The 17,279-nt window shown below is 38.5% G+C and overlaps 2 protein-coding genes across 3 annotated transcripts in view; one reads left to right on the plus strand and one right to left on the minus strand.

The window, feature by feature from the left end:
* USP33 (ubiquitin specific peptidase 33) overlaps nt 1-17,279 on the minus strand; it is a 61,956-nt gene that overhangs the window by 8,267 nt on the left and 36,410 nt on the right. The window contains exons 11-20 of one of the 2 annotated variants that reach the window (XM_055138885.1): nt 15,983-16,120; nt 14,410-14,525; nt 11,880-12,052; nt 11,689-11,759; nt 10,827-10,860; nt 7,630-7,675; nt 6,994-7,174; nt 5,189-5,315; nt 3,282-3,451; nt 979-1,060 (exon numbers count right to left, since the gene is read on the minus strand). In XM_055138885.1, the coding sequence (XP_054994860.1) occupies nt 979-1,060; nt 3,282-3,451; nt 5,189-5,315; nt 6,994-7,174; nt 7,630-7,675; nt 10,827-10,860; nt 11,689-11,759; nt 11,880-12,052; nt 14,410-14,525; nt 15,983-16,120 (1,138 nt within the window). Of the gene's footprint in view, nt 1-978; nt 1,061-3,281; nt 3,452-5,188; nt 5,316-6,993; nt 7,175-7,629; nt 7,676-10,826; nt 10,861-11,688; nt 11,784-11,879; nt 12,053-14,409; nt 14,526-15,982; nt 16,121-17,279 lie in introns of both variants that reach the window. The other variant, XM_055138884.1, reaches the window with a different exon arrangement.
* On the plus strand, nt 1,096-3,270 carry LOC101543364 (60S ribosomal protein L36a-like). The gene has a single exon (XM_055138886.1). The coding sequence runs from the start codon at nt 2,588-2,590 to the stop codon at nt 2,912-2,914; it is 327 nt and encodes a 108-aa protein (XP_054994861.1). The 5' UTR covers nt 1,096-2,587; the 3' UTR covers nt 2,915-3,270.

Genomic DNA, 17,279 nt, shown 5'->3' on the forward strand with positions numbered 1-17,279 from the left:
AAAAAATAAAATAATCATTAAAAGATAAAATAATCATAGTACTTGATTTCAATTATCAAAATCATTTCATCAGTTTTATTTATAATTCAAATCTCCCTTCTTGCTCTTTCTTTCATAAAATGTGATCAACTTAAGCAAGAACTCAAGAGTAAAGAACTGGTTTTCAAATATAACATTTGAATATAACATATAAATCTAAATTATATATGGCCACAGAGTTAGTCAAATTAAGTCAAATACAGGCTTCCCTTGGTCACTCAAGAATTCTTTTTCATTTTATTTAGGTTTTGTACTACACCAGTGATGCTCAGGAGTTACTCCTGGCTCCGCGCTCAGGAATTGTTCCTGGTGGTGCTAGGGGGACAATATGGAATGCCGGGGATCGAACCAGGGTCTGCCATGTGCAAGGCAAAAGTCCCACTGTAATATCGCTCTGGTCCCTAAATTAAGAATTCTTGTAATAAAAATAATCGTGCAAATATAATAACTTCATGAAATATACGAGTAAAATATTATAGATAGTATTACAAATATAATCAGAACATAAAAATTAGAAGTATCTACATTGAAAAAATAACGAAAGGGGAGCAGACAAAACTAAAATAAGGATTTTTGTTTTGTTTTGGGGTCACATCCAGCATTACTCAGGACTTGCTCCTAACTTTGTGCTCAAGGATCACTCCTGCGGGATTCAGGGTCCATATGGGGGTACCAGGGAGCAAATCCAAGTTCATTGTGTACAAGACAAAATAGACTACCACTGTATTATCACTCCGACCTCTAAAATTACTTGTTTGTTCTTATTTGAAGTATCTAAGTTAGGGCCAATTTAGCTGAAACAGCTTTCTATTCACAGGAAGGAAAATAAGAATATTCTGGATAAATAACAAACAACAAAGAAATAAAAAGTGATCCAGTTCCCTTTTAGCCAGTTTCATACAAATTCACTTTCAATATACTGTAACTTAGAAAACAAACCTGCTATATAGGTTATCCCAAATGTTCTGAGGCAGCATCAATACCAAGTCTTCAATATAACTAGCTTTTCGTGGAGGAACACCTAAAAGAGTTTAGACCAGTTTGTCTCATTCTTTGATTTCTTTACATTAAAAAAAGTTAAAACTGATTTTAAACTGATTAATACCTGGAATTTAGCAATCATAATTCTTAAAACCTTGCCCCTCTAGAAAGATTAAAAATTAAGTATAAATTGATAATTATGTTTCTAAGATATTTAACTATTTTTGTGATTCTGTTTACTAATAACATATATTAGGAGAAAATCAAAGATACAAATTTTCCTTTGTGATGTAAGCTTGCCAAAAAAATAAAAGACTTATGTGAATAAAACAGGCAGGCATACACAGATACCATAAAAAGTTGTTTTGTGTGTATTTTGGGTCACACCCAGCGGTGCTCAGGAGTTACTCCTGGCTCTGTGCTTAGGAATTATTCCTGGCAGTGCTCAGGGAACCATATGGAACACCAGGGATCAAACCAGGGTCAGCATGTGCAAAACAAGCACCTTACCCACTGTACTATTGCTCCAGTCCCTGCACTGCACTGTTGCACTGTTGTCCCATTGTTCAGTGATTTGCTCGAGCAGGCACTAGTAACGTCTCCATTGTAAGACTTGTTACTGTTTTGGGCATATCGAATATACCACGGGTAGCTTGCCAGGCTCTGCCATGCAGGAGGGATACTCTCAGTAGCTTGCCAGGCTCTCCGAGAGGGACGGAGGAATCAAACCCAGGTCGGCCATGTCCAAGGCAAATGCCCTACCTGCTGTGTTATCGCTCCAGCCCAACTCCCAGATCCCATAAAAGTTTTAAAGGAAGATTCAGAACAGGAAAAGCATTATGTTAGCTGGTTCAGTAGAGAAATGAGAAAAATGTTTACACAGAAAAATATTTCAAGGTTTGTGCTTCTAAATCACAGTGGGAAATTTCAATGCAAAAGATATGAGAATTATCAAATCTTCATATATGAAATTAATAAAGATGTGACACTAAGTTGTTTATCATGGGAACAAACATGAAAAGCCAATAACAAAGGCCTATGTTACATGTGTATTTAATTTTTTTTTTACTCTTATTCCTGTTTCAGCTATATCTTGTAGTGCAGGTGGTGTCAGAAATGAAATCTCCAGTCTTGCATATCAAAGCATGTGTTCTATACTTCAGCCTTTTAAGTCATAATTAGTAAGTTTAACTACATGAAGGGTTTTTTCATTCTTGTAAATTCCATGTATATTTTCATACTTAGGAAAAGAGTTACTCATTTCGACAAGAAGTGTATAAATCACTTCACAGATATAGTGCTGCAAATAAAAGAGGGAATAATTTGTGAATCCATGGGTTAGATCCTGGGCACTGCCCCAAACCACCAAAAAATACATCACAGATAAAGTTAGTAGCTGAATGGATCTGAGCTAAGAAAAGATCTAAAAGAGACAAGCACCTTGGATCGTAACTGGCTGTTAATATATCTGTGTCTAGTGTTAAGCTAGAGCTTTGAATAGTATCCTATGGCAAATTCTATTAATAGTGTTCTATAGCCTTTCCTCGCAGACACAGCTGCCGCAAGCATGGTGAACGTACCAAAAACCTGCCGGACTTTTTGTATTTGTAAGAAATGTGGCAAACATCAGCCCCACAAAGTCACACAGTACAAAAAGGGCAAGGATTCTCTGTATGCCCAGGGAAAACGTCGTTATGACAGGAAGCAGAGTGGTTACGGAGGTCAGACTAAGCCGATTTTCCAGAAAAAGGCTAAAACTACAAAGAAGATTGTGTTGAGACTTGAATGTGTCGAGCCCAACTGCAGATCTAAGAGAATGCTGGCCATTAAGAGATACAAGCATTTTGAACTGGGAGGCGATACAAAGAGAAAGGGACAAATGATCCAGTTCTAAGCTTCATCTTTTACTATGAAGACAGAAATCCTGGGCTGTGTTAGACTGATGGAACAATCCATGTTTTAGGAGGGAAATTAAGTAGTGTCATGAATAAACTCCCTGAGGGGAAATTTGCTTGAAAAAAAAAATAGTGTTCTATATACTCGTATTCTAAGGACAGTGTTTAGAAGAGAAATTCAATGAAGAAACTATGAACAAGCTACAAAATGCCTATAATCAGAAGACAAAGACAACTGAAATCAAATTAGATGCATTTATGTTAGACTGCAGAAGAGAAAATGTGAAAAGGAAATTTTTTGCCTCTTTCTTACTTTGTTAAAAATAGCAGACCCCAACTATTACTTCCAATTAAAGAATTTCTTACCTCCATGAATACAGAGAAAATCATTATTTGAAATAGGGCCAGGTTCAGCAAAGGTCTTAAATTTATTTAGCCACTGTCGAGAAATATAAAACTGAAGGAGACTTGGTTCCATCATGTTCAACAAATTGGATATCCTTCGCCTCTCTTTCTGTGCTTCTTCACTGCTCTTCCTATTAAAAATATTTTATTAAACTCTATTGTATTTTACTCTATTAGATTAGTAAGATCATTTTTGCCCTTATTAGACTTGGTACATACATGAAATGTGAATCTTATTGGATCTCTAAAATTATTCAGAAAAAACAGGTGTGTGGGGAGGTGTAATTTACATCATCCCCCCCCCCACATGTACAAACACTCACCCCAAGAACATTATACATCCCTAGAGGCAATACTATATCCTAATTACTGGTATTAACATGTAAGTACGGTACACAGTAAGCTTCAAGATATTGTTATTAAGATCAATCTATAGTTAATCTCTTTTCCTGTTTTTATTCAGTAGTAATCACTTAATCTTTTGTAACATACTAGAAAATGTCAAAAATTTGTTTTTATAGTAATAACTTCTTTAGAAGCTATTTTGTAGAAAATCTGTTTTCTACTACCAATGCCTCATTTTTCATTAATATCAATCTAGAACAAAGTATTCATTTGCGAGTCAGGTGAGCAACGCAGCCGGAGAAATGCTCCAGACCCGAATCCGGGCCAACAACACCAGGGATCCAGACGGAGGAGGTACAGCTGGTACACCTCCAGATGGAGCCCCGGCGACACTGAGCAGCAACTAACACGGCTCCGGGTTGCGGGACTGGAACATATCCGAGCCTCGCGGCCGCGTTAGCAGCCGCACGACCTTTTCTAAAAACTGAAAACATACAATCTTTTAATGACAAACCAATTATCAAATGCTTCCTTAGTAGGGCTGTCTTCCTTGGGGGGAAACTCCAACAACAATAGTGAGTTTTGTTTTGCAATATGGAATGTAATCAAGGTAGAGAGAAAATGAAGTGAAATTCATCAGTTATACAGTTGAGGGGGGCGGGGGCGGGGGGGTATACTGGGGATTTTGGTGGTGGAATATGGGCACTGGTGAAGGGATGGTGTTTGAATATTGTATAACTGAGACATAAACCTGAAAACTTTGTAACTTTCCACATGGTGATATAATAAAAATTTTTTTAAAAAAAGTATTCATTTGCCCTTTAGCAATTTAGCTTTCTCTCCTTTGCAGGGGGAGGGGGTTTGAACCACACCAAGTGGTACTCAAGGCTTTCTCCTGGCTCTGCACTTAGGGATCATTCCTGGTGGGCTTGGGTGACAAGGAGTGCCAAGGAGTGAACCCGGGTTGGCCGTGTGCAAGGCAAGTGCCTTACTTGCTGTACTCTCTGTCCCCAGTGATTCTGCTTTTTTCCTAACAAAGGATTATTGTGTCTGTAGTCTTTTTTACTTTTACTCAGTGAAATGAAAGTAAAACAACCTCTAATCTTTTCTTAGCAATCCAATTTATTTCTTTCTTGGTTTGTAGGCCACAACTAGCAGTGCTCAGGGATTACTCCTGGCTCCATGCTCAGGTAATGAAACTTGCAGTGATGCAAGGGATCAAGCCCGGGTCAATTGTATGCAGAGTAAGTGCCTCTAGCCACTGTACTATGTCTCTGGCCCCAGCAAACCATTTTTAAAGTATTTTTGCGGGGAAAGGAGGGGTCCCCACACCCAGCAATGCTCAGAGGTTTACTTGTGGCTCTGGGGGACATATGGAATGCCAGGGATCAAACCCAGCTTAGCCATATGCAAGGCAAGAGCTCCACCCACTGTACTACTGCTCCAGTCCTTTGAAGTCTTTTAACTCACTAATAACACCAATGACATATTTTTTTATCAGAATATGTCAGTTACTTCTTTACCTGTAGAAAAGAACATAAGCCTCTGCACCTTGTACAGTAGATTCTGAAACTTCAGTGACACTTTGATCATCAAATTCATACCATAGCTTATTTAAATTGTTTCGACAATAGGCAATATAATGCCCACCTGAATTCAAGAAGAAAAGAGATAATAAATCATTACAGTAAGACAAAAATCAACACAAGTTTATTTTAGGGGGGGTTACACCCAGCAGTGCTTAGGGCATACTCCTGGCTCTCTACTCTGGGATCACTCCTGGCAAAGCTCAGGGGACCATATAGGGTGCTGGGGATTAAACCCGGGTCAGCCACAAGCAATCTCTCCAGCCTCAAGAGAACTATTTTTAAGTCCAATATAACAATAAACTAAGCCCAGTTGTTTTTTCCTCAGTGTATGTCCTCAACACCATTAATTGAAGAAATAAAAATTAATAAAAGGTAATCTTAAAAAGTCCAAGATTACCTTTAACTTCTTTCTCCTGGAGAAAGAATAGCAGGTAAGTTGCTTATTTTGGAAGCTTGCCTTTCATACAGTCAAACCAGGTTTTATTCCCATCACTACATTATGGTCCCCTGAGGTATTGTCAGGAGTGATCCATGAGTACAGAGCGAGGAATAACTCCTGAACAGCTAGGTGTGGCCCCCAAACAAACAAATAAACAACAACATAAGCCCAATGTTAAAAAAAGAATTGTTAACTTTATACAATTTGTAATTTCCAATATTTCAAACTTCATACTAAAATTACTCAATTTTCTCAATTTGACTAGTGTTGTTAATAATAAAAGTAAAATCAAAACAATACATACTATGTTTACATTTTTCCTTTTTCCTTATGTAACCAGGTCCTATTTAAGAGACCAACTCAGATTTTAAATTTTTTTTTGGGGGGGGGGGCACAGGCCACACCAGGCAATGCTCAGGAGTAACTCCTGGCTCCATGTTCCAGAACCACCTTTGGTGGGGCTCATGGGACCACATGGGGTGCTGAAGATCAAATCTGGATAGGCCTCGTGCAAGGCAAGCACCCTACCTGTTGTACTATCTCTCCAGCCCCATGATCTTTACATTTTTAAGTCTAAATTATTTTGTATTTAGGCACTGGTCTTGCAAAATGTGACATAAAGGGAATTTTATTTATTTATTTACTTTATTTATTTTGATTTGGGGTCCATACTCAGTAGTGCTCAGGGCTTACTCCAGGCTCTGCACTCAGGGATCACTCCTGGCTGGCTCGGGGGACCAAGAAAGGAGCAGGGGATGGAACCTGGGCCAGTCTTGTGCAAGGCAAATGCCCTGCCCATTGTCCTATCACCCAGGGTCCTGGTGTACTAAATTTAAGAGTGTAACTTGCTCCTCAACACATTCCAGCTAAGGTATGTATATGCTTTCACATGCATTTTGGAATAAGTCACAAAGGCAGCTACTTTTTCTATAAAAGGGCCAGTTTTGTTCTTTTGGTCAGTCCACCAGCGACAAACTAGCGAGTTATCCAGACAGTGCTGCGCACACGGAACCCTGCTGGCTGCTTATTCATCTTCTCTGTCTGAGGGCAACTTGGGACACGGAGCCAAATGCCTGCTTGAAATTTCTACAGAGAGCATCTTTCTCACTAATTCCCAAATCCCCAGGCTTTAAGGTCAAGTATATTTGGGTTCCTTCTCCTTCACTGTGAGCTGATCTGGCTGGCAGACTTAGGCCTTGCAGGCTAATAGAAATGCAGCATCCGACCCCACCCCATCATACTTGACCTTGTTGTTCTTTTTTTTTTAATCTAAGAACAAATGTCAAATCTGTATACTTACTGCTTGCAGTTCCATGATGACAAATCACTGACAAAAGATCATAAGTAACAATCTGAGCTGGACTATCTTTAGCAAGAAACGGCTGGAGATCCAAACCCTCCAGTGGAAATGAAACATGAGTACTGATTTTGGTGGAAAACATCAGTTCATGTCTGAATCTTTTAAGGTGGATGCATAAAATCTAAAAGAAAACAAATTTCAAACCTTAATTTCTGGCATGAAATCTACAAGAACCTTCATTGGAAAGACAAAGCATTCCAAATAGTGAGATTTTGTATGATTAAATTTTTATTTTATAAGAAGTCCAGATGAGCAAAATAAAGCAATATAGGTAAAATTCTTTTGTTTACCATAAATGTTCCAAAGATGTCAAAACACTGGTACACAAAATATGGCACAGTCTCATAAATCTCTCCTAACGTTACTTACAACATTGTATGTTTATTAAACTGTTTTCCATTAGCTTTACTAATAAAGGCATTTACTACGTAACTAATATTTTTAAATGGATTAGTCAAAGCTTACATAGTAACTGAATTACAGAACCACTTCTTCAATCATGCTAAAAAATTTACTAAATTGTATGCTAATGCTTTACCATCCTACCACATAAGCTGAATTATAATAAGGTCATACCTCAGGAAATTTTTGTACTTTACAAAACTTTACTCCATTCCTCAACCTAAAGTGGAAAAAGAGAAAATTAATTTAACTAATTTAAAAAAACCTATTTTCCATACGAATTTAGAAATAACTTAGTACAATGAAACACAATGAAATACAGCCAAATCTTTTTTTTTCTTTCTTTTTTTAAAAAAAAAACTTTTTGGGTCACATCCATCTATGCTCAGGGCTTACTTCTGGCTCTGTACTCAGAAATGTACTCCTTATGGGGTGCTGGGGACCAAACTCAGTAGTGCTCTTGGGACCAAAGAGTAATGTTCTCTACCATTTCAACCACATCCCCAGCCTCACAACTTTTTTTTTTTTTGCTTTTTGGGTCATACTTGGCAATGCTCAGGGGTTACTTCTGACAGTGCTCGGGAGACCATCTGGGATGCCAGGGATCAAACCTGGGTCGGCCACATGCAAGGCAAACACCCTACCCTCTGTACTACTGCTCGGCCCACAACTTTTATTCTTAAGTGTGGAAATAAGTAATTTTAGATAAACAAAGGACTGTTATTAGTAGTAATATCAACATACACTTGACAGTTCTAGTTTGGAATTGAGAGTAAACGCAAGGTTCTTTTCCATACTCACTATTATCTTTTTTTCTACTCTTGTAGATTTCCAAGAAAAGATTCCCTCCTGAACCCCCCTCCCTCTTCATTGACCAGCTATGGTAGCTAGCAAAGACAAAATGAATAGTTTCCAATGCACTAGAGGTGTATTTATTTTTCTTAAGTGTAAGGAGTTTTCAGCCTTATTAATCAAGCAAAATACCATCCCTTTTGCCACTTAGAAATAAAAAGCAAGAGATCAGAGAGATAGTATAGTGGGCAGGGCACTTGCATTGCACATAGCTGACACAGGTTCCATCCTGAGCACAGAGCCAGGAGTAAGCCCTGAGCCTCCCAGGTGTGGTCCTCTCCCCTAAAAAAGTTTCTGATCAGTACTTGCCTGGAGTTACTGCAAACAACCAGGGCTGATATTATGAAAGGTTATGTTATTACAAGTTACAACTATCAATGATTCAGAAAAATTTTCCAGTCTCACTCTGCATCAAAAATATCTGCCCATGGTGATCCTAACAAGAATAGTAAGTATTTTGTTGAAATATTGAAGGCAATCAAAATGGTAGCCATCTCTCTAGACTGAACTAAGCTATATCCCCACGCTGGCTGAGAAGAAATATCCTTCTTTCTCGGGAAGAAACGTGGCGTGGTGTCAAACATAGTGTGATGTCCATTAAGCAAACAGACCTGGTGGCGTGGGAATGGGAAATAAGGGGAAAAATTAGGTACATGGACCAGCGGGACGCTGGTGGTATCTCGAGCCGGAGCCGATATCAGCGCAAGAGCTTTGGTTCCAGAAACTGCTTCCAGACACTCTACTAGACTATCAACTAAGCCAGAGCCCCACGCCGGCTGATGACGGGAAATAACCATCCTCTTCGGTTTTTTTTTTCCCTTTGTCAGACAGCGTGGCGATTACTAAACAGGCGTGAACTCGGTGGCGCGGGGCAAGGGGGAAAAAGAAAAGTTATGTAACAAACAGCAGGACTTAATATCTCTATATGCTTAGTAATGGAGAATTATCAAATGCCTCATTGGCAATAGGACTGTCTTTTTCTTTTTGGGGGGAAACCCCAGCAACGGTAGTGAGTTGTGTGTTGAAACATGGAATGTAATCGAGATAAGCGCAAATGAAGTGAAACTTATCACGTATAAGGGTGGGGACTAGGGAGGTGGGAGGGGGCGGCAGATAGACTGGGGGGGTTGGGGATGGAAGATGGGCACTGGTGAAGGGAGGGGTGTTTGAATATTGTATAACTGAAAAAAAAAAATATCTGCCCATGGGGTCAGAGAGATAGTGTGGCAGGTAGGGAGCTTGTCTTGCATGTGGTCAACCAGGATTCAATCCCTGGCACTCCTTATGGTCCCTGAGCACCATCCCTGAGTGGGCCACAGCAATAGTACAGCAGGTAGGGCGTTTGCCTGGCACATGGCCAACCCAAGTTCAATCCTCGGCATCCCATACAGTCCCCCAAGCACTGCCAGGAGTTAACTCCTCAGTGCAGATGCAGAACCAGGAGTAACCCCTCCACATTGCTGGGTGTGACCCCAAAAACAAAATAAAACCAAAAGTAAAGTATCCCTGAGAACAGAGCCAGGACTAAGCCCTGAGCAAAGCCAAGTGTCCCAGAAACAAAGCAAACAAATCTGCCTGGGGCCAGGAAACTAGTTCAGAGGCTAGGGAATACATTTTGCATACAGGAGCCCCAGGTTCAATCCCTGATACTACAGGGTCCCCAGATCATAGTTGGGAAAGACCCCTGAGCATTAATTCTAGGAGTAGCCCCTAAACACTACTGTTTAGGTGTTGTCCAAAAATAAACAAATAACAAATCTGGCTTCAAATCTTTAGTTCCATTTCTTTTCTAATTTACCAACAAGAAATCTTAAACACCTATACAAGGTATAGAAAAGCAACTAAGGGGGCCGGAGCGATAGCACATCGGGTAGGGCATTTGCCTTGCACGCGGCCGACCCTGGTTCGATCCCCGGCATCCCATATGGTCCCCTGAGCACCGCCAGGAGTAATTCCTGAGTGCAAAGCAAGGAGTAACCCCTGTGCATCGCCCAAAAAGCAAAAAAAAAAAAAAAGAAAGAAAAGCAACTAAGGACAGGAGAGATAGCACTGGGTTAAGGTACTTGCCTTGCACCCAGCCAATTCTTACTAGATCTTGGCACCCCATATGATCTCCTGAGTACTGACTACGGTTGTCGAAAAGAGATTCATTATTTTATATCTCAAAATACATTTTCATTTCATTTAAGTCTATGAAACATAGCAAGTTTTCAATTTTCTTATATTTTTTTCAATGTTCCTATCCTTTTATTTTCCAGTGTCAAGGTTAGAATCCAGGCCTTACAAATCCAAGACATATGCTATATCTCAGTTACATGCCCAACCAAAAATATGTCAACATTTTATCTAAAATTTGTTCACAGACCTATCAGTTAAGTAACTCTAGGACAAGTTTACTAGCTTATATTTTTATCAACAAAAAAGAAAATTAATTTTACAAACTCTATTCAAATAATCAAGAAAAAATACTATTTAAAATATAAAGTATGCAGATAAAAAGTACTGTCAACGTCACTTACTTTTTGCATTTCTCACAACTGTACATATTGTCACCTGAAAACAGAACAGATCAGTCATTCTTTTTTTGCTCTTTTGTTCTTGTTGTGATTCTGGGGATCAAACCCAGGCAGGGTCTCATACATGCAAGGCAAGAGATCTACTGCTAAGCTATCGTTGGCTCCAGGTCACTTATGAAAAATTAAAGCAAGCTGTTTCCTATTGCTTCTGCAATTCTTTGTGTGTAACAAAAGGCATATTTCAGTCTCTAGTCCAAGGTCAGTTCATGATTTACCTTACCTTAACACCCTTCCCTTATCTTTCTTTCCAACCTTGAAGACCTATCACAAGTAAAATGCCTTTTCCATTCGTTCAATCCACCAGTCATATATGCCAACAAGATGCTAGATGCACAAAGATAGTTTTAAGGATTGCAATAGTATCACAGTAACAAGGCGTTCAGAGACTAGTCCAGAAATATGCATATTGGCTTATTTTCCTCTTCTTTGAATCTCCAGAGTGGTTTCACCCCTCGTATCACATTATCATATACCACAGGAATTTCTATATACTATTTTTTATTTGTTTTGGAGAGACACCCATCGTTGCTCAGGATTTAATCCTGGTGGGCTCAGGGGACCATATGTGGTACCAGGGATTGAACCTGGGTCAGTCCTGTGCAAGACAAGCGCCTCACCTGACATACTAGCTCTCCAGCCCATATATACATAATTTTAAGGTATTGATTTGGTATCTATTTTTTTATTGCTATGTCCCATAAAAAAATATGGGAGGTACTGGAACTGTGCCAATACATCTGCATCCCACTAGCATTTGAGATCACCCAAAACAGATAAGCCATAAATGAGCTTTCATGTTTCTTACCTTTTAATTCATCTCTGGCGAAGAAAGCAGCAAGACAATCTTGCAAGGTTACTATTGGACCCCAAAACCAGCTAGGGACACATGAGACAACAAACCTGAAACATTATTGATAGAAAAAAGAAAGTGTTCTGCCAATATAGCAGAAACTGCAGTTTTAGTAATCAATCAAAACAAAGAAAATGCATACATACCTTTTCACATATTCCATGAAAAACGCTATCCAGCCTTGTGGAGCATACGCCTCCCCACATGATCCTGCTTTGACTATGGAAGTTGGATGACTTGAGGAATGCAGCTTAGCAAGGTCTTCCTTGCCAGGGATTGGCAAGGACAGATCTTGAAAGGTCTCCAGGGTTACAGATACCTAAAATTGTTTTTTTGTTTTAAGAATAAGATGAAAATAATCCAGCACAAATATTCATGAGGATAGAACTTAGATTGCAAAGAATAAAGCGAATTATTTTTAAGTAACAAAATGAAAGTAAAAGTGGTTTCGCAGTAATAACAATAGAAAAAGACCCCTGATTCTGTACCAGAAGCTTTTCTATATTTAATCTTCAATAAACCTACACTACCGCTATTTAGGACACTGTAACAAAGTACTCGTATTCAGCACTGTAGCTTTAGGTCCAATTACTTTCTTTGTTTTAGGGCCACATCTGTTGGTGCTCAGAGATTACTCCTGAGAGACCCCTCCTGGCGGGGCTCAGGGAGCCATATGTGGTGCCAGAGACTGGACCTGGGCTGGCCGCTTGTAAAGCAAGAGCTCTACCCCTGTACTATTGTTCGAGTCCCTGTGTCCAAATTTTTGTTTTGTTTCAGTTTGTTTTTTTTGGTTTTGGGGCTAAACCTGGCAATGCTCAGGAGTTCCTTGTGCCTCTGCACTCAGGAATTACTCCTGGCAGTGCTTGGGGAACCATATGAGATGCCAGGGATCAAACCAGGTCGGTCACATAAGCACCTTACCACTGTACTATCTCTCCAGCCATAGATCCAAATCTTTTAACAATACTGTACTTACATTTAAAAATGACTGCCCATAGGGGTTTAAAAAAAAAACAAAAAAAACAGAACCAAGCAAATAGTATTTTAAATAACTAAAAAATTTCAGGAAAATTTCATTTCATAACAAAACAGGTAATATTAAAATGACACTACTGGTAGGAGTAAAGAAATAGTTCAAAGGGTTGTATACCCAGTATATCCACTTTGTATCCAGGAGGTCATTTTGATTACCGGCACCAAAGCCAGGAGTGACTGACCTCTAAGTATTGAGGCAGAAGTAGATCCCAAGCACCACTAGGTATGGGCCAAAAAATAAATAAATAAAATCACCCTATTTGGCTAGGGATGTGGCTCTGTGGTGGAGCATATGCCTTGATCCCCAGCACAATAGGGGTAAAACAAAACAAAACAAAACAAAAAGATTAAAATTACCCTATTGAAAGCCCTTAGATCTGACTATTAAGATATTTTTTGTTTTCGCTTCTGATAGGGATATGAAGGGGACACACATGGCTTGGTGCTTGAATGGATGGTTGGTGCCTGGTGCCTGGCAGTGCTCAGGTATCACATTCATATATGGTGGCTTTGTACCATTGTCACAACTGCAGTTGTATGCAAGACAAATGCCTTAACCTCTCCACTATATCTCTAGGCCCTGTCTTAAGTCTCACATAAAAATTAAAAACTTTGTTGTGAGCTTTCTCCAAGAAAGTTTAAATTAATTAAACTTGTCGTTTAGTTAATTCACTAGCTATTAATTTATTCCTTATTACACTCAAATAAAACCACTGATGAGATTCAGTGGTACTGAGATATAGTTAAATAACGTACAATGATTTTAATTTGTGTTCTTATGGATGAATCTAATACTTTATTATCTGATACTTTTATTATGAGTCAATTTTAACATGAGAAATATTTACAAGCTTTAAGTATAACCAATTGGAGAAGTTACAAACAAGAGTGTCCCCATGAATAACAATTGCTCCCCAGCACACTTATTTCATCAGCCGTGGCAGACGATGTTTACACAATTAACTAGTGTTGCTGAGCAACATCTTGCCTTGATATGAAACTAAATAAGGAAGACCGAGCAAATTCCTTCTGTTAGTCCACGCATGCCCTATCTGTAAAATGTCATGCTGTGATGGGGCTGGAGAGAGCAGGTCCTTGCATGGGGTTGACTAAGGCTCAACCCAGTACCATATGGTGCCCTAAGTCCTGCCAGGAGTGATCTTCAGCACATAGCCAGGAGTTAAGTAAGTCCTGGGCACCAGGAGTAAGTAAGCCCTGAGCACTGCAGGTGTGCCCCTATCCTACAATAAAAAGAAACAAACAAAACACACATATTGTGGATCAGAGCAAAGGAATGGGGGTTTAGATAATACAGGGCTTTAGCACATGGCTGATCCAGTTAGATTCCTGGCACTGCCAAGAATAATCACTGAGCAGAGAGCCACTGGCACCACTAGATGTGGCCCAAAACAACCAACAATCTCCCTCAAAAACAAACAAAAAAAAGGCAAAAAAAAAGGATATTGCTTTTACTTTCAAACAACAAAAAATTCTCCTAGTATCACCTTATGCTGATATAAAAACAAGAAATACATGTATAATTTCAATTAGGAGAAAGAATTTTTCATACCATTGCCAGTTTTATTTTTTTTAAGGTATTTAAAAGAAACTTTCTACATATTTAAATTCCTTCATACTCACCCTGTCACAAGTCAAACACTGTACTGAACTAATAATTGTTCCATCAAAGATGTCTGATATGACACTTCGGTATTTCTTATGCTGTTTTTTCCTCTTTGGAGATGAGGCAGATTGAGCTAGGATTGAAAAACAAGTGTACAATTAAGAAAAAAATAGAAGTAGCTCCTTAAGCATTTTTTCTCTAGCATCCGCATAATTTAATATGCTGAGTGTCATTTGTCAACATTACTTTTTAAAAAAATCAAAGACAAGCAATGATGAAATTAGAGAGATTGTGTTTCTCTCCCACCAAAATAATTTTGAATTCAATAAAAAATTTTGCTGGGGCCAGAGAAATAGTACAGTGAGTTCGGCACTTGCCTTACAAACAGTCCCCAGCACTGCTTATGGTCCCCCCAAGCCCTGCTAGGAGTAAGTCATGAGCACCATTGGGTGTGACCCAAAAATAAAAACATTTTTTTTTTTTTTTTTTTGCTTCTACTTGACTGAGTGTGCTTCCAAGTAAGGCTACTTAAACAGAGGACTTCTTATAAGATTGGGAACTATTCTAGATAAAAATCCAGTGAACTGTGTGATGTGGAAATAGCTTCTCCCAATCTTCCTTTTCACTTGCTTTAGCAATGTCTTCTGTCAATGAGAGTCTAAGATTTTTTTCTTTTATAAGTGATGCTTTTTAAGTTCTTGATGACCTTAAAAATCTTTGTTTGAGAAGGTAATAAAGACTTCTTAATTTTTTTCTAAGAATTTCATGGTTCTGTATTTCATAATACCCAAACTCTTTTAATAGCTAATGAAAATACAAAATGATATAATCACTCTGAAAACAATCTTGTACAATTTAAGCATAATAACACAAAACCCAATATCTTTACTTCTAAATAGTCAAGACCATTAGAAACCTATATTCATACAGAAACCTGTACACAAATGCTTATGGCAGCATTACAATTCCTCAAACTGGGAACAATTCACATATCCATTAAAGAGTGAAAAGAAGAAACCAGTAGATATACAAAGAAGTACTCAGTAATGAAAAGGAACTACTTAGGCATGCAACAATGTGTCAAATGAAAGAAGCCTGTTTCAGGACTACAGACTGAGAATACAGCTCAACAGCAGTTTGCCTTTGCATGTGAGTCCCTGAGTTCAATCACAGCACCACACACACAGAAGAGGTCTACATAACTGTATAATTCCATCTATGAATGGAATCCCATGGGGTCCCATTCTGAAAAAGGGAAAACAATAGGAACAGAGAACAGATCAATAGGATTAAGGTTCAAAGAAAGGTAGGGTGGGGTGGTTTGATTACAAAAAAGCAGCATGAGGGAATTTCTTGGGGTGTCAAAGTGTTACACTCTATTGTGTTTATTGTAATAAAAATCTACAAGTGTCAACACTAGAGCTCCATATCAAAAATAAAGAACATAAATATGTGCCATATGCACATAGAATTTAAACCACAGTAATGTCAAAATATGAGAACAATTATAAAAGATTAAGCATGTCACGATTATATTACTTTTACTTTATATTATAAAAGCAAAGAAACTTATATAACTGAAACTTCTACCTTTTTTGTGTGTGGGTGCCAAACCAGGCCACAAATTGCCAGATTTAGGAGGGCTTGCTGATAAACGTGGATTAACACTTTCATTTGATGGGATCTGTGGTGTAGACAGGTCATTCAGATGGACATCAGTAATGCATTCTGTAATATTTAAAATTTGTATTATTACCTTAAATAATAAAATTATTCCATCTAAAAATAGCATGTTTCTTGAGATTTTAAACTCCACTCACATCAATGTTACATAAAATATTTGAAAAAAGTTCTTACTAAGGGAAAAAAAAAGATTTTTCCTCTATAGGCAATTCAGAAAGTGAGCAGTAAAAGTTACTAGTGGTCCTATTTAAAAATAAGATATTTAGGACTTTTATTTTGTTTTGGGGCCATACCCAGCAGTACTCAGGGCTTACTCTTGGCTACATGCTCAGCAATCATTCCTGGTAGACTTAGGGAATCTTATGGGGATTGAACTCAGGGATTGAACCCAGGTCAGACACGTGCAAAGCAAGCATCCTACCCACTGTATTATGCTAGACCCAAGGACAGTTCTTTAAAAGCTTTTAAAAATCACGTTAGTGAAGAGATTATCTTCTCAAATGAATTAAAATCTAAAAAGAAACTTGTTATAGAAAAGTATAAATTATTTGTATTGTCATAAGAGGAAACATACCTGTTAGGAAAAGACCTTTCAAAAAGAGCTATTATTTGTTTTATATAGTATGTGGTAGCACTGTCTGTATGTAGCACTGTCGACCCATTGTTCATCAATTTGCTCGAGCAGACAACAGTAACAACTCCATTGTGAGACTTGTTGTTACTGTTTTTGGCATATCGAATACGCCATGGGTAGCTTGTCATGCTCTGCCATGTGGCCGGATACTTCCGGTAGCTGCCGGACTCTCCGAAAGAAACGGAGGAATTGAACCTGGGTTGGCCGCGTGCAAGGCAAATGCCCTACCCGCTGTGCTATTGCTGCAACCCATGATATGTGGTATCTTTGTCAAATTAGGTGTGTTTTTTGTTTGGGGGGCACACCTGCAATGCTCAGGGATTACTACTAGCTCTGCATTCTGGAATTATTCTTGGCTGAACCTGGGTCAGCCACGTGCAATTCAAAAGCCCTCAATGAGGTATTCATGTCATTAAGGAAATATCTTTTCCCCCCTACTAAGAATGCAGTTAGGATTCATTCAAATACTTAAATTATCAACTCGTTGTTAATCCTCTAAAATTATAGAAGATAATTTTTGTTACTTGTCTGTCATTTAAGATCAGAGAATTTGAACCTCTGATCATTTAA

The sequence above is a fragment of the Sorex araneus genome, chromosome 5, assembly GCF_027595985.1.
Source record: "Sorex araneus isolate mSorAra2 chromosome 5, mSorAra2.pri, whole genome shotgun sequence".
Lineage (NCBI taxonomy): Eukaryota > Metazoa > Chordata > Mammalia > Eulipotyphla > Soricidae > Sorex > Sorex araneus.